The sequence below is a fragment of the Eimeria tenella genome, genomic scaffold, assembly GCF_000499545.2.
Source record: "Eimeria tenella Houghton genomic scaffold, Eth_scaff100, whole genome shotgun sequence".
NCBI lineage: Eukaryota > Apicomplexa > Conoidasida > Eucoccidiorida > Eimeriidae > Eimeria > Eimeria tenella.
In genome coordinates this window covers 1-19,995 of record NW_013541459.1, presented here as the reverse complement: position 1 = coordinate 19,995, position 19,995 = coordinate 1, and the positions used below count along the sequence as shown (strand labels likewise).

The window sequence follows — 19,995 nt, the reverse complement described above, 5'->3', positions numbered from 1 at the left end:
GCCCCCGGGGGCCCCCTGGGGGGCCCTGGGCCGGCCCTGCGGGGCCCCCGGGGGCAGAGACATATAGGGTGGCCGCAGGGGCAGCCAGGGGGGCTCGCTGGGAGGCACTTGTTCAGAACGGAGAGAGAGGGGTTTGGCGTGGAGAAGATTGAGGGTTAGAGGGAATTGCAGGGAGTCAAGAGGCAGCTGAAGCAGCAGAGAGGCAGCGACAAAAGCCAGAGACACGGAGAGCAGCAGCAGCAGAGAAAGCGGGCACTGGAAGCAGCAAAATGATGGCCTCGGACACAGAGAAAGCGGGAGACGCAGATACGCCCGCCCAGGCAGAAGGCCAGGGGGGCCCCCGGGGGCCCCGCGGGCCCCCGGGGCCCAGCGGGGGGCCCCGAAGCACTTGTTAGCGTTTGCAGACAGAAAGCAGCAGGGGCTCCTGCTGCTGCCGCTGCTGCAGCAGCAGCAGCAGCAGCCGGGGGCCCCGGGAGAGGCAGTGGGGGCCCCCGGGGAAGCCCCAGACTAGGGAAGCTGCAGCAGCCATACCTCGGGGCTCGTTTGGTAGCTGAGATTTCTTACTAGCAGCGACATGCGCTGCTGGCCGTCGGATTCACTCATAGTGAAGAAAGAGGGGAGGGAGGAGCCAGGGCCATAAGGGTAGCAGCAGCTGCTGCAGCGGCTGCAGCTGCTGCTGTTGCTGTTGCTCAAACAGCAGCAGCACGCAAACTGGGCCAGAAGGACTGCCCAGAACTGCAGAAGAAAACCCTCTGAAGGAAAACAGCGCCGTCTAGGCCTATAGGGATGCGCGGCCCGCGTTAGGTGCTGCGGCTGCCGTGGTGCCCGCCGCTACAGTGGGTCTAGGACTTGGAGAGGAAAACGGAAAAAGTGAAAAATTGGCGATTTAGCGAAGAATTCTGCTTAAATAGTCACGCAATACGAAAGCTCCCCGAGCCTAGTGGCAACAAGGCACAGGCAGTAGCGGCTGGGGCTGGGTGAGACTGCGTGCATGGCGCAGGAACCCCGGGGGGAGAACACCCCGTTCTCCTCATCTGCTGAAATACCAAATGCATTAGTAAGAAACAATTGCCATTTTAAATGCAAAAAACAGACCATTCACCAATTATTTGATCCGGCACCTAACGCACTACAGGCATGCATGTGAGGGGCTGTAGCACTCTGTCTGCGTCGAAACGTGGTTTTCTACTTCTTTTCGATATTCACAGGTAAGAACGGGTAAAATTGCGCAGCAAAGATATCTTAGATCGCTGAGTCAAGCGGCTGTTGGCCCCCACGCCTCCCTCGCTGCCGTGTGTAGCAGCCTCTTAGTCCCCGAATGTGCCTATAGGAGTTCTGCTAACAAATTCTGGGTGCGTCTATTGTTTTGGTTTATTTTTTCGCAAGTTTCAATTCCCTGAGGAACGCTGATGGCTCCTGGCCAGTGGTAATAGGGCCATTTGCCGCAGTTGCTGCCTAGGCAGTGCAGCAACCAGCACCAGTGCAGAGTTCGAAGTGCTCAAGAAGACATTCATGAAATGATTTAGCTTTAGGAAATACATTTTAAGTCTTGTCTAAATTAAAATACACACATAAGGAGGCCCTCTGGAACGCAGCTGCACACAAAAGCGCCAAAGCCTGCAACTCTGTTTCCTGGCGTTAGTGGCTTGTAGGCTGCAGAGTACAGTTTGATTGGCACTTCGAGTGCCTCATCATTCAAAAGGCCAGAAAAGACAATTTCTGTATCCCGTAGCTGCTTATATCACGTTTAGGAGGACAAAGAGGGTTGCAGCAGACATAATTTTCACATAGTGCTTACCTTACAGGTTAATTAATCTTTCATATACTACGAGAACTAGAATATGAATAGCGCCTAAGTGCGCGTGCCATGCAAAACTTATTGATGAAGCTGGAAACCAAAGAAAGCCGAGTTGAACTGTTTGTTGCACTCGGTTAGAAACATGCTGTCAAGATAACGGGCAAGATACCAATCAGTTGAGTGCGAGACACCAAAGTTGATGACAGATGTAGTAGCGCGCAACTGGAACGAATCTTGTGAAGTTCGGGATACAGATTAATTGAAAAGAGGTCATAGACATCAAAAGGTTATAGTACTGGTGCAGCTTAATTGAAAGTTTGCGTTGAGGAAGAGCCCCGCTTAGGTGTTCATCACGAGTGTCCGACTAATGTGATAGTGTAACAAGGAAAACAAAATGACAGTGTAACCAGAAAAGCAAAGGGCTCTGTTTCTCGATTCTTTGGACGCAAGGGACACTAGAAAAACCACGTTTCTGTCAAAGATTAACTGGCCGCAATTGCTTCCAAGCTAGCTTAATTCAAACCTCTTCGGGGGTCCGCACCATTATGCAATTCTGGCTCCTTGTGGTTAAGCCAGGAAGATTTCCTCAGAAAGCGTTGTATTAGAAACAATAATATATTCCTGCTTGTTTTGGCAAGTGTTGTAAGGGGCTAACAATAACGAGAAAAAGCTGCCCTGAAAAAAATAGCCATGAATGAATTCTGCAATAAACGAAGAAGAGAAAGGCACGAAAGGGGATTCCGGTTTTATCCTTCAAGAACCTTTTGGGAACAGTCGAGGCTAAGGGTTGGCATCAGCCGCTGGCCAGCTGCAAAGCAGGAGGACTTGAATCCGTATCTGCACATTTAGGCATAGAGAAAAGCGTAACAGTCACAAAAGTTTTCAGAGTAACTGCGTCTAAATTCGCCACCTTTTGCGATTGTCAGGTGCTTGGCTACTCGATTTCCATCTGAAACCTGCACTTGTCGCACCCAGTCCGAATCCTACGGATGAAGAGCCTGCAAGATCTTCGTGCTACCGAAACTCTAGAGACACATGGCTTGCCGTCGCTTCAAAGCGAAGCATAAAATGAAGAACAAAACTAACTAAGACCTTCCGAGCTCTCTCCCAATGTAAAGCAATACGAAGTAGGACCTTTTCAGTTAATTCAATGTACTGAAGCTCCGGCCGTCGCAGTTTCTTTCCTAGTTCGTTTAACAAAACACACACTTGTTCATATGCGATTTCTTCACGTAAGTACGAAATGTTATTTTTCGTACAACCTTCCTAAGGTAAAATGCGGGTTTTAAGCCCCTAGCTGCCGGTCATCAGTAAGCTAAGCAGAACGACACACGCGTGGCTCGCAGTACTGCTGAGACCCCACAGCACTTTAAAGTGTCAGTGGCAGCGAACTGCCCCAAATTCAAAAGATCCAAAAGAGGTTATTGTGCGTGTGATGTTCCCAGGCCAAAACGCTCGGCTTCCTCCAGCCTGCCATGTACGCTAACATAGGTTGGCGGCGATGAAGTGTTGTGAGATTAGCTCAGCTGGACTTCCAAATGCTTCTTTCAGTCTGGACTTGAGACCTCGTTGCCTACCACTTAAAGGCGTTTTTGACCTATAAAAAGGATTTAAACAAGATCTTTATTAGCCCCCATTTCGAATGTTGCATCTGCATTCCTTCTGCGTTTCCGTTTTCCTCCAACGTTCTTCCTGAGCGCACTGGCGTTCGGCGCACTGCAGCTCCAGAGCCTCTTGCTAGCCCCAACACCTGGGCCTGACCACGGTACACACCAGACTTTATCAACTGAGGAACCAACTTCATTGAGAGTTTAGTATTTCTGCTGTGCAGGTCGACCTACATATTCTGAATTATATAGCTTAAAAGACCGTCTCTGGGCTACGCTGTAGTGCTGCCGATAACATGTGCTATCCTACGCCATCGAGCACAGTTAGTGCAGCAAGCTCAAGTATGGGTGGCCAGTTCAACTTGGGAAAGGCGCGCATTTGCTTTACAGGCTCTTCTGGCCTATGAGCCCGCCAATTCAATTTGCTCAAAAGCCACTGTTCACAACTCAGTCGGTGCTCTTGGTCACAAGCCTGTGATACAAAAGGCGGCATAAGGTGCTGTGTAGCAAGTGGTCTTTGGGCTTTGCATTCAACCGGCTACACAAAGCCAACGTAACGAGAGCTCGATCTACTCATAATCGACAAAACACAAAACATACTTCAAGGCTACGCAGCAAAAAGTTTCAAAGCAAAGCCACCTCCCGATCGGCTCACTAACTAAAGTGACTATATCTACTTGAAGCGCTTTTGAAGACAAACGTTAAAGGCCTCGACAGCAACTTGCTGGTTCATTATGGAAAGGCAGAGCTGGCCGTCCGCTCTATAAATTGGTACAGCAATCGCCTCCAGCAATCGCCTCCAAGAGTATGCCTCTGGCAGCCATTGCATCCATAACCAGCCACTTTAAAAAGTACACAACTATTCTGAAAGGCGATACATTGGAGCAGAAGTGGCTTAAGAAACGGAAATAGTTGCGGATGCTTGTCTGCGTTTTGCAGAATAACGGAAGAATCTGACAGATCGTACTCGGTGAAACCCTTTGGGACATCATCTACGCGTAGAGACAAGCGTGAAAACAATTTAAATGCTTTATTTAAACCCAACTCGGGGTCTTTTAACTTGGGAAACGCTGTGCCGGCTGAGCCACCGACGTGCCCCTTTCAGAGGCTGCTCCCCTACACTTCCACCTTTAGTTCAAACAGTTTATATTAATAAACTCTACCACTCCTTTTGCATGCAGTTCCTCAAACAGCTTTCATTGTTAAGCGGCCCCTAGCACCTGGGCAGCCCTTGCAGCTGCAGGACTTGTCTACGGGCGCAGGAGGCTGTGGGTGCGCCAAGTGCGGTTTGCTGCAGGGCCTCTCCGCCCGAAGTTTGTCAGCTTTTCTCTTGAACTAAAAACAGGGAAGGAAGCGAAGTGTGTGTTCACTTTTTAAGGGTGTATTAAAGCTGTGTGATGCAGCTGCTGTGCTCTGCTCCGCTGCGAAGCGCCCAGTGCCCAAAGGAGGCAAGATAATGCCATAACCGGCGACTTCTTTATTCCAGCCTTCAAAACGAACAGTTTAAAGCTCCATTTTGAAGCCTTTGACTGCAGCAGCAGCGGAAGCTACGGCGGCAGAAGCCGCAGCAGCCGCAGCAGCAGAAGCAGCAGGCGCTCCCCCATCACGGGCTCTGCCTCAACGGCGCGTGTGTGCAGAGCCTATCACTTAAAATTTTTTTCAAAGCCTTCAAGAGGTAAACGCCTCTCCAGCTTTTTGTAAGGGGCTGTTTTGTGCCTCCGTTTTCGCGTCCTTCTAGAGGAGCAGCAGCAGCAGCAGCGGCTGCTGTGGCTGCTGCTGCGTGTGCAGTTGGGGCTCTGCTCAGCCGCACCCTTGAGGGGATTCCAAGGAGCTCGTGCTATCGATTTGTGCGTTAGCATCCTGAAGTGGCAGTTGTATCCTTCGGTAGATTCTCTGCAGAGCCGCAGCAGCCGCAGCAGCAGCTGCCGCCGCAGCCGCCGCAGCAGCAGCTGCAGCAGCACCGCCAGTGCGCCCCCGAGTTCAACATGAAGAAGTGCGTGGGCCAGTCTCAGGGCGATACTACTGCAGCGACTGGGCCCCCTGACGCTTGCTTTTCGCCGATTCCGTGCAGCGGCTCGGCCGCGGGCAGCGGCAGCAGCAGCAGCAGCAGGCAGCAGCAAGGATATTTGGAGGCCGGCACCGCGCCCTCGCTCTCAGAGTACAGAACAGCAGCGTTCGCTGCCCTGAGCGGACTCGTGAATTCGGCCTTAGCAGCAGGGGGAGCAGCAGCAGCAACAGCAGCAGCAGTGCCGCAGCGACTGGCGTCCCTTGCGGCTTCGGCGGGCCAGTCTGCCGCTAGCGAGCCGGATCTGCATCCCGAGGAGAGTCAGCAGCAGCAGGAGCAGCAGCAGCACATCGACTTTGCTGCTCCTCTCCCCTGGCGCTGCCCCTTCCACGACTCGGGCCGCCGGCAGCGCTCGCCAGCAGCAGCAGCAACTGCAGCAGCAGGGGGCTTGCCCCGAGGAAGACACTTCCAGCGGGTGTCTGGCCCTGCTGCTGGCAGCAGAAACCGCAGCAGCAGCCGCAGAGGGCCTCAGCGGCGCCACCGCATATCGGGCTGGCGCGCTTGCCACTCGAGGCCCTACAGCAGGCCCCGGCAGCAGCAGCAGCAGCAGCAGCAGCAGGGAAGCGGCCTGTGGTTCAGCGACTTCTCCCTCAATTTTGTGTGCCCGTTGTGCCTGGCCGCGTCGATCTCAGCGGCAGCACGGGGCCGTGCGGTTGAAGGGGTAGACGCCTGCCTTGGCGCTCTGCAGCAGGAGCAGCAGCAGCAACAGCAGCAGCAGCTGCAGCTGCTGCAGCAGAACTCCTCAGTGAGCGACGAATCCGAGTGCGTCGCGTCAGCTGCTGAGGGGACCCCTTTGCAGCCTCACTCCGGCCCTTCGTCGGCTGGCTTCGCGCTGCAGCAGGAGAAGGAGCAGCAGCAGCAGCAGCAGCAGCAGCGGCTTCTGGAGAGCCAGCTGTACTGCAGCGAAGCCAGAGACGTGCAGCAGCAGAGGCAGCGGCGCCACAGGGCGCTGGATGTGATTATTTCTGCATTGCTGCCGCGGTCTTTGGGCAGCAAAGACCCGCCGCGTGCTGCGGGCGTGGCAACAGCAGCAACAGCAGCAGCAGCAGCAGCAGAAGCAGACACGCCGAGCAGCCGCCGAGTGCACTTTGTGTCATCTCTTCCGTCACGCGCGCTGGCCCTGGCGGGCGCAGCAGCAGCGGCGGCCTCAGCAGCAGCAGCAGCAGCGGCGGCGGCGGCCCCAGCGACGCTGCGCCGCCGCCAGAGCAGCAGCAGCAGCAGCAGCAGCAGCAGCAGCTGCCTCGTCGAAAGCAGCGACTCCCCACACTACGCAGAGTACTTGGCCTTCCACGTGGAGAAGTGGCGAGAAGGTTCTTTTGACAGACTCGAAGTGGACACTGACGACTTGCTGGTGGACCCGCTGCAGGCCCGCTGCACCATTATGTAGCAGCAGCAGCAGCAGCAGCAGCGGCAGCAGCAGCGAAAACGGCTGCAGCTGCAGCGCGCCTGTGGCCGAGCTAGCCCACGGGTCTTCGTGGCTCTCTTCCGAGCTCGCCGCTGAGTCCTTCGCGGACTGTTCTGCAGCAAAGGCAGCAAGCAGCTGCAGCAGCAGCAGCAGCAACAGCAGTAGCAGCAGCAGCGGCTGCGCGAGTGAGCCTCATGGGCCGGACTTCGCGCTGGAAGGTCCACAGGGGCCGCAGGAAGCCCCGGGGCCGCTCGCTAACTGCTGCTGCTGTTTTGCTGCGGAATGAGCAGCAGGAGAGAAAGAAGTACAACTTGCCCCCCACGGGCAGCCAGATGAAGAAGAATGCTGAGCCCCGGCAGCAGCAGCAGAAGCAGCAGCAGCAGCAGCAGCAGCAGCAGCAGCAGCAGCAGAAGCAGCAGGGAAGACCCCGCAAGCAGCAGACGCTGCAGCAGCAGAAACAGCAGCAGCAGCAGCAGCAGCAGTCGGAGAAGCTTCCCAGAGGGATCCGGAGGAAGCTTCGTCTGATGCAGCAGAGAAAAGGATTGCAGGAGCAGCAGCAGAAGCAGCAGCAGGAAGAGCAGCAGCAGCAAGAGCGGCAGCAAGAGCAGCAAGAGCAAGAGCAACACGAGCAAGAGCAGCAAGAGCAAAAGCACCAAAAGCAAGAGGAGCAGCCGCAAAAGCAGCGGCAGCAAAAGCAGCAGCAGCAAAGGCAGCAGCAGCAGCAAAAGCAGCAAACCAAAAGCAGCACCAAGTCATCAGACCACTCGACGGCTGCAGCAGGGTAAGGTCGAAGAAGAGCAGCAGCAGCTTGAGGAAAGCACGTTGCTGCCTGGGGTTGGGGTTGTGCTGCTGTGCGTTTGTTCAAAGATGCTGCTGCTGCTGCGGCTGTTGCTGCTGCTGTGCTGCAGGGGCAAGAAGAAGCGAAGCAAGGAAGATGCTGCGCAGGAAGCGGGTGAAGTAGAACCAGCAGCAGCAGCAGCAGCAGCGGGGTCAGCAGCACCAGCAGGCGCGGCGCCGACACGAGCAGCAGCAAAGGCAGCAGCAGCAACAGCAGCAGCAGCAACAGCAGCAGGGACTGAGAAGAAAGCCCCGCTGATGCTGTGGAATGATGTGGTTGATGGGCCTCCAGACTTGCGAGCCTACAAACAAAAGTTTGAAGCTCTCAAAGCCAAGTCCAGCGGGTCAGTCTGCTGCAGCAACTTGCTGCTGCGGCAGCTCTTGCTGCTGCAGCAGCTTGTGCTGCTCTTGCTGTTGAGTAACTTTTGCTGCTGCTCCTGCTGCAGCTTCTGTTGCATGTGCCTTCTTTGGCAGTGCTGCAGCTGCTGCTGCAGCAGCTGTTGTTGCCTCTTCTAGTGTTGCCTCTGCTGCTGCTGCTTCTGCTGCTGCTGCTGCTTGGAGAATCAGCAGCTTGTGGCTTTCTGCATGCGATTGGTCTCTGCAGCGCTAGGGCGACAAACACAAGGGTGGAAGCAGCAGCAGCAGCTCTTGCTGCAGAAGGGAAGGCCGCTTCGGAAGTGCAGCAGGAGGGTGCAGCAGCAGCAGCAGCTGCTGCTCCCACCTATCGGCAGCAGGTGTTAGAGGCCTACCGGCTCGTGAAGAAGCGGCGCAGGGAGGCGGAGAGGGAGCAGCAGCTGCAGCAGCAACAGCGGAAGAAGCTGCAGCAGGAGAGACAGGACCGTTACCGAAAGGGCCGCCACGGGAAAGAAGCAGGGAGCAGCAGCAGCAGCAGCAGCAGCAAGCCTTGGTCCTTCGACAAGTCTCTTCTTTACAGGAATGACTGGGTTTTCAAGCATGGCAGAAACGACAAGGACTGACGGCTACTGTTCAACTGATGGGGCTGCTGCTGCTGCAGCCTCGGCTGCTGCTGCTGCAGTTTTTGCTGCTGCTGCTGCAGCCTTGGCTGCTGCTGCTGCATTCTTTGCTGCTGCTGCTGCAGCCTTGGCTGCTGCTGCTGCAGCGTCTTGCCGGCGCCGCAGCCCAAGTTGCTGCTGCGGCAGTTAATGCACCGGCAGCTAGAGCGAGGCGTGCCTTTTGAATCGGCGCATCGCAGTCCAATCGTCAAAGTTTTGTACCAGCAGCAGCAGCAGCAGCAGCAGCTAGCTGCTGCTGCTCAGGCAGCAAACAGCAGGGGAAAGGGCCTGTGCTGCAGTATCGCCCGGCCCTAGGGCCGCCGGGTCTTTGCTGGGCCCCGCAGCAAAGATTTTGGGGAAGACAGTAGAAGCCGAACATTTAAATTATTAGTCTGTGTAAGAAGCTGCTGCTGCTGCTGCTGCCGCTGCTTTGGCTGCTGCTGCTGCTACTTCTTCAGCTGCTGTTGCTACTGCTGCTAGCTCTTCAGGTGCTGCTGCTACTGCCGCTACTTCTTTAGCTGCTGGTACTTCTGCAGGAGCTGCTGCTACTTCTGTATCCTGCTGCTGCAGCTCTGTGGCTGCTGCTGCGGTAATGCCTGACTGCAGCCCGCCGCAGCAAATCTGGGCCACAGTGGCTCCCCGCCTGAGAACTTTGCGGGTCGCAAGTTAGCTAGCTAGCTGGTTAGCTAGCTAGCTAGCTAGCTAGCCAAAGTGGCCAGCTAGCCAAACTAGCCAGCTAGCCAAACTAACCAGCTAGCCAAACTAACCAGCTAGCCAGCTAGCCAAACTAACCTGCTAGCCGGCTAGCCAGAGGTACTGCAGCAGAGGCAGAAGCAGCGCTTGCCAACAGCCGGTTGGGGCTTTCTGGCTAGCTACTTTAGTACCTGGTCCCCCTTTGGGGCTGTGGCTGCTGCTGCTGCTGTTGTTGCTGCTGCTGTTGTTGTTGCTGCTGCTGTCGCTGCTGCTGCTACTGTAGCTGCTGTTCCTGCTGGGTGCAGTTCTGCACTTGTGTGAGCGCAGCTCAGCTCTGCTGCTCCTGGCTCTGCATCAGCGTACTTAGGAAGAAGCAGCAGCAGCAGCAACCTGCAGCCCCCGAACTTGCTGCGTTTCTTTTTGTGTGCTGCTGCTGCAACTGCTGCTGCTGCTGCTGCAGGCTCTCTGCTGCGCTGCTGCTGCACAAGCGGCCCGGCTTGGCACCCCCGGAGTTGCTGGTTGCTCCGCAGCGAGGGCGCTGGGGTTCTGAGCCAGGCAGCAGCTGCAGCAGCAGCAGCATTAACTGCTGCTGCTGCTGCTGCGGCTTACCTGGCCAGCCAGGCCATTTGTGGCGCTGCAGCCTTTGGGCTGAGGTGTAAAGAATTCCCCCAGAAAATACTTTTAGGGCTCTCGCTGCAGCAGGAGCTGCTGCAGCTGCGGCTTCTTCTGCTGCTAGCTTCGTCGTTGCTAACGGCAGCGGGCTCCGCAGCAGAACCAGCAGTAAACAGACGCAACAGCAGCACCAACCAGGCGCAACAGCGGCTGCAAGCCGCAACAGCAGCAGCAGCAAGCCGAAATAGCAGCAGCAGCAGCAAGCCCAAATAGCAGCAGCAGCAGCAGCAAGCCCAAATAGCAGCAGCAGCAGCAGCAAGACGCAATAGCAGCAGCAGCAGCAAGACGCAACAGCTGCAGGGGCAGCAACAAGTTAGCAACAAGTAACAGCAGCCAGCAGCAGCAACACCTAAATGCACTGGCAGCAGCAGCACCCTACAGCACTAGCCGCAGCAGTTACATCTAACAGCAGCAACACCAGCAGCAGTTGCTGAAGGGCTTAACAGAAACAGCAGCAAGCCTAAACTGGCCGTGGGCCAAACCAGTACCTGGGCATCTGCAGGGGAATCAAATGCTGCGGCCAGGCAACAAAGTCGCCGATTTTCTTCATAATTTCGCTGCAGCAGTTCATAATATTCGGATTTAATCGAATTAAAACAATTAAATTGTGCTTTACAGGGTTTAGGATACTAGCAAGCATGGTGTGGAGATGCTGCAGTGTGAACGCCGCAGCAAAGACTGCAGCGCACTGCGCAGGCAAACCAAGCCCAAGCAACGGCGGCGGGCAAACTTCTCTGCCAAATGCAAATGGAAAACATTTAAAATGATAAATAAAGAGCGAGAAGAAACCCGGAGAAGTCCCAGGCCTCGCAGAGCCACTGGTCACGTTCCGCTCGGCGCAGCGCCGGGGCCCCCAGCTGCTGTAGCACCGGCTGCTGCTGCTGCTCTCCGTCCGTTCTCCCCTTTATAGAAGATTGGAATCGAGAAATAAATTCATTTCAAGGACTGAGGGAGAGGCACACAGCAGAGGAGCCTCTCGCCTAGCAGCGCAGCAAACGAGGGCCTCCGCTGGGATACGACTCAAACAAGCTGCTGCTGCTGCTGCTGCTGCTGCTGCTGCTGCAGTCCCAACATAGGGAAGGTATAATCGTTGCTGCAGCTGCGGGGGAGATGTGGTAGTCTGGGCAGAGGGAGGACGACCGAAATCCGCGGCGGCAACTCCTGCTGCTGTCTCGCTAGCGGCAGCAGCAGCATCAGCAGCAGCAGCGCGGACCACACAGGAGCACAAACTGGGCCTTACCGGCCCCCAGCAGCCCAGGGCTTACCCCAGCATCAGCAGCAGCAGCAGCAGCTGTTGCTTCAATGCCCGAAGCAGAGAAGAGGGGCCCCCCTCAGGGGCCCCCTCAGGGGGCCCCTGCGGAGGGGACCCACGAGTCTGGGGGTGGCAGCAACAGCCCCTCTGGTGGAGAGTGCCCCGTAGGGTTAGCAGCAGCGGCAGCGCAGCAGCAAGAGGCGCAGCAGCTCCAAGGGCAAGGGTCCATGGAGCAGCAGCAGCAGCAGCAGGAGCCGCAGCGGCAGCCCAGCGGGGCCGCGCAGCAGCAAGGGGAGGGGAAGAGGCCCAGCAAAAGAGACAGCGACATAATGCGATTTTCCTCTTGGAGTTTGCGCAGCAGCAGCAGCGGCTTGGCGGAGCAAATGAAGGCTTTGGGGGCGCGGGCGGAAGCCAGCAGCAGCAGAAGCAGCAGTAGCAGCAGCACAACTCCCTTCGGCGTGGTGGTGGCTGGCTCTGGCCGTCTGCGTCTGATGCAGCGGGAAGACTCGCTGTCTGCGCAGGCCTCAGCAGCAGCAGCAGCAGTTGCTGCTGCTGCTGCAGCGGGCGCCGCGCACTCCCCCCGCCGCCCGCAGCAGCAGCAGCAGCAGCAGCAGGGGGACGGCGCGGAGAGCGTGCGCAGCAGCAACCCCTCCCCGCGCCTCAGCGCTTCTCTCTTTGGCCATTCTGCTTCTCTTTCTGTTGCAGAAGTTGCTGTTGCGCCTGGCCAAGAAGGCCTCGCGGAGATCTTTTGGAAACCCGACGAGGGAGACTTCCTCGACTCCCGTCAGGCCTAGGGTTTAGGGTTTAGGGTTTAGGGTTTGGGGTTCGCGGGTCTGGGCTTGGCGGCTGTTCGGGGCGGGGTTTTTGGGCCTACGGCCTAGGGTTTAGGCTTTAGGGTTTAGGGTTTAGGGTCTACTTGTGGCTAGCGCTTAGAGCCTAGGGTTCAGGGTTTGGCGCCAGCTTGCGGGTAGGCTATAGGGTTTAGGGTTTAGCGTTAGTTGAGGCCTAGCGTTTAGGATCTAGGGTTTATAGTTTAGGGTTTAGGGTTTAGGGTTTGTGTTCAGAGCTGAGCGGGTTTGGGCGCCGGCGGGCCCAGTTTGCCCTCTCAGGCAGCCAGGAAGAAAGCCTTTCGAACGAAGTGAGTTTTGCTGCTGCAGCAAAAAGGACTTTTAAGAAAAAAGACTCTTAATCTTTTACACTCTTTTAGGGTTTTATTCAAATCCATTTTCGACACTTTGGCTTTCCACTTTGCCCATAGTCGCATCCTGCGACAGACGCGAGGCGCAAAGGGTGTCCTGCTGCTGCCGTGCTGCTGCTGCTGTTGCTGCTGCTGTGCTGCTGCTGCTGCTGCTGCTGCTGCTGTGCAGATGCCTGAGGCACTCGTCCACGACATACGGGAAGCTGCCGGCACACTGCACCGCCCGCGTAGGTCTCGAGCCTCGCTGAGGGTTTAGGGTTTAGGATTTAGGGTTTAGCAATTAGGGTTTAGGGTTTAGGGTTTAGGGTTTGGGGTTTGAGCGCAGCCGCCCCCGGCCACCAGGACTGGCAGTTCAAAAGGCGCCAATCTTTTCGTCGGGTTTTGCGGCCGCGGGGCGGCAACCATTTGGCCTCAGAGGTAAACAGAAAGTCTAAACCCTAAACCCTAAACCTAAACCCTAAACCCTAATCCCCAGGCTTGGAGCCCTGCACCCGAAGGGCGCACGATACGCCTCATCTAATGGCTGGCTAGCTGGCTAGCTGATTAGCTGGATAGTGGACAAGTTGGCTAGCTGGCTATCTGGCTAGCTGGTTAACTGGCTAGCTGGCTAGCCGGCTAGCCGGCTAGCTGGCTAGCTAGCAGGCTAACTAGCTAGCCAGCTAGCTAGCTAGCTGGAGAGTTCTAGGGGCTCGGTCCTGAGCTGCACTTCCAGTGCGAAGGGTTTTGTGTGTTGCCAAGCTGCGGCTGCGGGCGGCGCTTTAGCCTTTAGGGTTTAGGGTTTAGGGTTTAGGGTTTAGGGTTTGTTTTGCCTCACTGCGCTGCATAGACGCTGGATGCCCTCGCTGGGATGAACCGGACGTTCTTGGGCGACATATATGAGGAGCTGCAGGAGCAGGTCAGCAAAAGAAGAGAGCAGCAGCAGCAGCAGCAAGAGCAGCAGCAGCAGCAGCAGCAGCAGCAGGAGCAGCGGCAGGCCAGCGAGCCCGAGGTCTATGAAATCCCCGGCATGCCGCCAGCGCCGCAGCCTTCGCGCGGCGCTGGCTACGATGCAGGAACAATAGGTGAGTGCTGCTGCAGTTGTTGCTGCTGCTGCAGCTGTTGATGCCGTTGCTGCTGCAGTTGCAGCTGCAGTGGCTACTGCAGCTGTGGCTGCTGTTGTCGCTGCTGCTGCTGCTGCTACTGCTGCCGCTTGGAGCTCAAGTTACTGGGGCGGCTCTCACCGGTGCTGCAGTTGCCACGGCCGCAGCGGCTGAGCATTTGCTGGTCCTGCTGCTGCTGCTGCACGTGCTGCTCCTACTGCTGCTGCTGCTGCTGCGCAGACGCTGGATCCGAAGCCTTGCTGATGGAAGTCTCTTTCGAAGCGCCCGACCTTGACTTGGCTTTTGAGCGTTTCGCTGGGGCGCAGCTCTCACGTATGGCGACTTGCTGCTGCTGCTGCTGCTGCTGCTGCTGCTGTTGCTGCTGTTGCTGTTGCTGTTGCTGCTTCATGTTGCTGTTCCCGCAGCAGTTGCTGCCGCTGCTCGCTGCTCTTCAGAAAGGGACTTTCTGAGCCGACAGAAATACGCACACAGCAATGGCTAGCTGCAAGCTAGCTGAGCAGGCAGCTAGCTAGCTAGCAGCTAGCTAGCTAGCAGCTAGCTAGCTGACAGCTAGTTGCCCGTTAGATAGCTAGCAGCTAGCTAGAAGCTAGCTAGCAACTAGCGAGCAAGCAACCAGCTAGCTAGCCGCCAGCTATTTGGCAGCTAGCGAGGAGCTAGCCAGCTAGCTAGCTAGCCAGCCGCTGCAGGGGCCGTTTGCTGCAGCAGCCGGCTTGCTGCAGTGGCTGGCTTGCTGCAGTGGACCAGCGGCAAGACGACGACCTGCGGCAGCTGCAGGGGCCCCCCAAGTTCGACCGCATGCACACGAGGGGCCCCACGGAGAAGAAGGAGTCGCCCCGCAGCAGACTGGCCCGCCTCCGACTCGAGGTCCCGCAGGCCGTCGAGCTCCTCGTGAGGCTGCTGCTGCTGCTGCTGCTGCTGCTGCTGCTGCTGCTGCTGGGGGGCTGCTGCTGGCGTGCTGCTGGTGCTGGGGTGGTGCTGGGGCGCTGCTTGGGTGTTGCTGGGGTGATGCTGGGGTGCTGCTGCTGGGGCTCTGCTGCTGCTGCTGCTGGGGCTGCTTGAGATGCTGGATGGCGGTACGTCCTGCAGCATTTCTCTAGAGTGTATGGATGCCACTGGAGCGTATTTCGCTGCTGCTGCTGCTGCTGCTGTTGCTGCTGGTCTGGCTGCTGTTGCTGCAGGAGAGTCTGTGTGCACACGCAGACGAATCCCGAAAGAGACAGCAGCAGCACGGGGACTCTTCTTCTGGTGCTGCTTATGTCCTTTCTCTTAACGAAGCACTGGCAGGTAAATTGCTTCCAAAGCAAAGCAGCAGCAGCTTTGAGCATGCAGCAGCGGCTGATTTCTCTATTTCGGTTTGCTGCCGAGACAAGATCGTGTCAGTGGCCCACACGGGACGCTCAGCATTAGGAAGCTGCTGCTGCTGCTGCTGCAGCTGATGCTGCAGTGGCAGCTTGCTCACGCTGCAGCAGCAGCTGCTGCGGACACAGCGCTGAGCAGCAGGAACTTGTGCTGCAGCGACTGCAGCGGGACTTCGCGTGCTTGTGTCTGTGTCTTTGCCTTCAATTGGACTCAGAAGCAGCACATGAAGCAGAAACAACAGTGCGAGAGGGCGTTGCAGCAGACACGGCGCTGCAACAGGTGCTGTTCAAGCAGCAGCAGCCGCAGCAGCAGCAGCAGCAGCAGCAGCAGCAAGACATGAGCCAGCCCTCCCTGCTGAACCCCACAGACACAGGGGGCCTCCTAGCGCCCTTATACTGCCCCACCTCTTGTGTGGAGATGGACACTTTGGCAAGAGAGGCTCAAGTGTGTTGCTGCTGCAGGTGGCTGGGCAGCGTCTGCTGCTGCACTCGCTGCTGCTGCTGCTGCTGCAGGTGGCTGGGCAGCGTCTGCTGCTGCACTCGGTGCTGCTGCTGCTGCTGCTGCTGCTGCAGGTGGCTGGGAAGCGTCTGCCGCTGCACTCGATGCTGCTGCTGCTGTTGCTGCTGCAGCAACACGAGCTGCTGCTGCTGCTGCAGACGCGGCCATGCCTGCACCCGTGTGTCTGCTTGTGTGTGCAGGAGCACCTGCAAGTTCCGGTGCAGCAGCAGCAGAAAGGGGGCGGCAGCGGCAGCGCCATTGAGGTTTTGGTGCGTCGAAACCCCAAATTAGGGTTTAGGGTTTGGGGTTTAGGGAGTCGCTTGCTGCGCTTGAGGGATTAAAAGGTTTTGGCGTGCTGTTTGCTGCAGGATGCGGTGCCTTTGACTGCGGCGGCTCAAGGAGCTGCTGCTCGGCGGCTCTTGCTGCTTGAAGAAAGACTCAAAAGTAGGCTTGTTGTGTCCGATGCTGCTGCTGCTGCTGCTGCTGCTGCTGTGGTCGCGCTGCGGAGCTGCTACCGTTATTGCTGTTGCTTTTCGCCTTCACGAATCAAAGCAGCGACCGCCGTGCTCCTGCTTCTCAGCAGCAGCAGCGGCAGCAGCAGCAGCAGCGCATGCATGCAGCTCATTCTTCGGTCGCTTCGTGCATGCACTTGCTGCTGCAGGGCTGGAGCAGGCCTGCCTTCCTGCTGCAGCAGCAAACCGAACGGAGGAGCCTGAAGTGCTGCGCCTAGCGACTCAGTGGGAAGCAGACTCGGAGGCCCCAACTCTAGCTGGTGAGCCCCATCTAGGCAAACAGCTAGACAGCTAGCTAGCCAGCTAGCTAGCCAGCTAAATAGCTAGCTAGCTAGTTAGCTAGGTAGCTGGCTAGATAGCCAGCCAGTGACCAAGGAAGCCTTGGGCCTCGTAGCAACCACAGCCTTTCATCCGCTGGGGCACTTCTGAATAGCTGCAGGCTTGCTTCTGCTACACTTGCTGCTGTTGCTGCTGCAGCTGCTGCTGCTGTGGCTCAGAGCTGGCTTCGCGGCTTCACCAGCTGCTGTCGCTGGCAGCAGATCCTTCGCCGCTGTCGCAGCTGTCGGCGCGGCTGTCGGTGGTGCGCTGCTGCCTGGACGAGCAGGAACAGCAGCAGGAGCAGCAGGAGCAGCAGCAGCGGCAGCAGCAGCGGTGGCAGGAGGAAAGAGGCACTTTTGACGAAGAAGACTTTTCGGAATTCCTTCCAGAAAAGATTGTGCTGTCTCTACACCAGCAGCTGGCCCCTTGCAAAACCCTAGCAGACAATTTGCCCCAAGTAACTCAAGCCCTCAGCCAGGCCAAAGTCCGCTTCGCCAGCGTGAGCCAAACCCTAAACCCTAGCGCTGCAGCAGCAGCTCGGCCAAACCCCAAAAGAGGGTTTGCGCCCAGCCCGGCTGCGAGGCAGTTAGACACGCAAGCGGCGGCAGCAGCAGCAGCAGCAGCGAGGGACAGCCACAGCCGCCCACTTCAGCTGCTGCCCGCGCACTGCAGGGTGTGAGACGCCACTGCTGCTGCTGCTGCTGCTTTCTGCTGCTGCAGATTGTTTCTCTCCTGGAGGCGATGTCTTCGCAAGCAGCGCAGCAAAAGACGCTGCAGGAGAAGCTGACGAGCCTCCAGTCAATTGCTGCTGCTCTCTCGGGAGCTTCTGCTGCTCAAAGAGAAGCAGAAAAGCCCATATTTGAATTGCCGCAGCGCCAGGCGCAGCCCTGAAGCTGCTGCGGGCCTTAGCGCGCAGCAAACTGCCGTTTGCTGCTGTTCTTTAGGGGGTTCTATTCTGCAGAAACGGCTAGCTGCAGCTAGCTGCAGCTAGCTGCTGCTAGTGGGGGGACTGCAGCAGGAAGCCTGCAGCAAGTTGTGTCTTAATTAAATTGAAATGGCCAAGACAGATGCTGCGAACGGCGCTAGCGGGGCCAGAGTTCCCCAGCAGCTCCCCTGGGGCCATTTCGTTCAAGAATTATTCTGTTCAAGAATGCAACTTTGTTCAAAAATGGGGCGATCTGCAGACAATTCCCCAGCTTTCTAGTTTTATTTTTGCTGCTAAGACTTGCGCAGACTTAATTTCAAACTTTTGCTGCAGAACTTTCTGTTTCCAGCTGCTGCGCAGCGACTGCAGTCAGAAGTTGAATTTTGCAGGATCAGCTGCCGCCTTTGTGTTTCTTTGCCAAATCCGCAGCCAGAACCATCAGGAATCTCTTTATTGACTTGTATTTGCGTGTGTACATCACTTAAACCAGAAAAGGCAATTTTCGACGCCTCATCCCCTAGTTCCGTTTCTCGGAGGTGCTTTGCAAGTTCTGCTCTTGCCAACGAAGCTGCAGGAATCCCCGTGCCGATCTTGCACATAATTGTGTACAGCATTACTAGGGGAACATATAAACTCAATTCCTGAATCTGCATTTTCTGTTTTTTCCTTTTTCTGCAGACGCTTTCCTGTGGTTTCGGGTGTCTATGCAGCACGGGCAGTGGTCGCCGGCCGGCACTGGTGTCAGTGCAATCTTGTTTCGAAAGGAGTTGGAAAGCGAATTGAAAACGGCCGATTTAGTTTTTGAAACGCGAAAATGATGCAAGTGGCCACGCGGACGCGCGTGGAAGTGACGACTCGTCAGCAGTCGTTGCAAATACTGAAAAACACAGTTTCCCTGGGGGTTTCTTCGGTGCTGTACCTGCGGAATATCTTCGAAGAAGCAGCTTTCTCTTCCGTGTGGTTCGAAGGCCTGAAGCTGGTGCAGCTGCGGCCCGCAGACAAGAAATCTGCATTTATTGTTGGGCTGCTGCGCACGGGCGTGAACGACGCGCTGCAGAAAGTGCGTAGCTTTCACTGACACGCGAAAGGCACTTCCTAATTTCTTTTTTAGGAATGTTTGGAACAACTTCTCCTCGGAATCCACGAAGAGAAGACAGACGCGCTGTTGGAGTCTTACCAGTTCACGTTTGGCTACGGCAGCCGGCAGCCGGACGTGTCCGTGGCTTTCAGCGGCAGCCACGCAGCAGCAGCAGCAGCAGCAGCAGCAGGTCGCGAGGTCCAGCCGGTCTCCAAGGCTGAAGCCAAGAGGCAAACTGAAGCGGTAAAGGCCCGCAAATGCTTGCTGCTGCTGCTCCACCTTTCATGCAGCTTTCCCTGCAGCTGCTGCAGTCCCTCTGCGCCATTACGCAGCAGCTAGACCCCCTGCCCGACAACGCCTACGTCTCTCTCCGAGTAAGTCCACCACCCCACAAGCCCTGCAGCAGCAGCAGCAAACTCTGTGCTCCGCAGCTGCTCTTCAACGAGACGCAGGTGAGCAGCTCGCGCTGCTGCTGCTGCTGCTGCAGCACGGCTGACACACGGCGCCCGCTGCAGGCCCCAGCAGACTACGTCCCTGCGGGGTTTGTGTCTCGGCTGGACGAAATATCTTTCGGGGGCGTCGTGCCCTTCACTGCAATAAGCGAAAAGGTACATTTTGCTGCTGCAGCAGCAGCACTGCAGCAAAGCCCCTGCTCTCATGCTGCTCTGCTGCTGCTCCAGATCGACACCAAGCACCACTCCCTCGAGCTGTCTATACAGTCCCTCGCGGACCCTCCTCAGATCTTGCCGCCGCTGGAGGGCGGGCGAGCTGCTGGTGAGTTGATAGCCCTTGCTGCTGCTGCTGCAGCAGCTGCAGCAGCAGCAGCAGCAGTGTCTCACCTCTGAGTGCAGTGCTGCGCATCGTCGAAGAGGTCAAGGCCTACATGCTGGCCACAGGTGCGCCTTTTGTTTGAATGCAACAAATCTTTTCAAATATACTTTAAAAACATATATTTTAAAATATATTTAAAATATGTTTTTAAGTATTTTCAACAAATTTAATCTTCAACAAAACCCACAGAAGAAATGGACGCCGGCCGCCTCGCCCAGAAGCTCGGCAGCAACTGCGAGCCCTTCATAGCAGCAGCGCTGCAGCAGCTTCTTGCTGCCGGCCTTGCAGGTGCTGCTGCTTCTTTGCTTCCTGCTGCTGCTGCTTTGCTTCCTGCTGCTGCCTCTTGGCTTCCTGCTGCTGCTTCTTTGCTTCCTGCTGCTGCTTCTTTGCTTCCTGCTGCTGCTCAAGTTCAATTCCTTCAATGCATGCATGCAGCACCTCCAGGCAAAGAAGATGCAGCAGCAGCAGCAGACAAGCAGCGCCCCCCATTTCCCTCTCCACTCTGCCACTCCAGTCTATTCCCAAATGCTGCAGAGTCCAAACACTGCGCTGCGGGGGCCCCCCGGGGACCCCCCGAGGGGCTCCCCGGGGGTGCCCCCGGGGGGCCCCCCACGGGGGGCCCCCGTCCCAGGACAGCGCCGGGGGGCCCCCCGCGGCCTCTGGGGCTGCAGCAGGGGGGCCCCCAGGGCTCTGGGGCCCCCAACCCGGTGCAGCCCTGGGAGGGTACTGCGGAGCCCCGGGGGCCCCCCGAGGCAGCAGCAGCGCGACAGCAGCGCGCGAGCGCAGCAGAAGGGGAGGGGCCCCCCCTACCTGCTGCTGCAGGGGGGGCCCCCT

At 57.2% G+C, this 19,995-nt stretch overlaps 7 protein-coding genes across 7 annotated transcripts in view; 4 read left to right on the top strand and 3 right to left on the bottom strand.

Annotated features, from left to right (window-relative positions):
* ETH_00022930 (uncharacterized protein) overlaps window positions 1-603 on the bottom strand; it is a gene marked incomplete at both ends in the record, with an annotated part of 1,844 nt that extends 1,241 nt beyond the window's left edge. Inside the window, one exon of the mRNA XM_013372609.1 lies at window positions 532-603. Within this exon, the coding sequence (XP_013228063.1) occupies window positions 532-603 (72 nt within the window). The remainder of the gene's footprint in view (window positions 1-531) is intronic.
* A 4,787-nt stretch (window positions 604-5,390) lies between these two features.
* Window positions 5,391-6,857, top strand: ETH_00022925 (uncharacterized protein; the record flags this gene model as incomplete). Its single annotated transcript, XM_013372608.1, has 1 exon — window positions 5,391-6,857. One exon carries the CDS (start codon window positions 5,391-5,393, stop codon window positions 6,855-6,857), a length of 1,467 nt encoding a protein of 488 aa, XP_013228062.1.
* A 212-nt stretch (window positions 6,858-7,069) lies between these two features.
* On the top strand, window positions 7,070-8,689 carry ETH_00022920 (uncharacterized protein; the record flags this gene model as incomplete). Its single annotated transcript, XM_013372607.1, has 3 exons — window positions 7,070-7,656; window positions 7,784-8,056; window positions 8,317-8,689. The coding sequence occupies 3 exons, from the start codon at window positions 7,070-7,072 to the stop codon at window positions 8,687-8,689; spliced, it is 1,233 nt and encodes a 410-aa protein (XP_013228061.1).
* A 423-nt stretch (window positions 8,690-9,112) lies between these two features.
* On the bottom strand, window positions 9,113-10,640 carry ETH_00022915 (uncharacterized protein; the record flags this gene model as incomplete). The annotated part of the gene is made up of 3 exons (XM_013372606.1): window positions 9,113-9,325; window positions 9,610-9,964; window positions 10,579-10,640. 3 exons carry the CDS (start codon window positions 10,638-10,640, stop codon window positions 9,113-9,115), a joined length of 630 nt encoding a protein of 209 aa, XP_013228060.1.
* A 752-nt stretch (window positions 10,641-11,392) lies between these two features.
* Window positions 11,393-17,218, top strand: ETH_00022910 (uncharacterized protein; the record flags this gene model as incomplete). Its single annotated transcript, XM_013372605.1, has 14 exons — window positions 11,393-12,125; window positions 12,407-12,480; window positions 12,710-12,767; window positions 12,866-12,957; window positions 13,367-13,601; window positions 13,860-13,952; window positions 14,377-14,528; window positions 14,819-14,924; window positions 15,214-15,443; window positions 15,698-15,766; window positions 15,866-15,941; window positions 16,159-16,269; window positions 16,507-16,826; window positions 17,048-17,218. 14 exons carry the CDS (start codon window positions 11,393-11,395, stop codon window positions 17,216-17,218), a joined length of 2,520 nt encoding a protein of 839 aa, XP_013228059.1.
* An 848-nt stretch (window positions 17,219-18,066) lies between these two features.
* ETH_00022905 (uncharacterized protein) lies at window positions 18,067-19,175 on the top strand (the record flags this gene model as incomplete). Its single annotated transcript, XM_013372604.1, has 4 exons — window positions 18,067-18,312; window positions 18,364-18,573; window positions 18,633-18,782; window positions 19,011-19,175. The coding sequence occupies 4 exons, from the start codon at window positions 18,067-18,069 to the stop codon at window positions 19,173-19,175; spliced, it is 771 nt and encodes a 256-aa protein (XP_013228058.1).
* Window positions 19,176-19,404: 229 nt separating this feature from the next.
* ETH_00022900 (uncharacterized protein) lies at window positions 19,405-19,650 on the bottom strand (the record flags this gene model as incomplete). Its single annotated transcript, XM_013372603.1, has 1 exon — window positions 19,405-19,650. The coding sequence occupies one exon, from the start codon at window positions 19,648-19,650 to the stop codon at window positions 19,405-19,407; it is 246 nt and encodes an 81-aa protein (XP_013228057.1).
* Window positions 19,651-19,995: the final 345 nt, after the last annotated feature.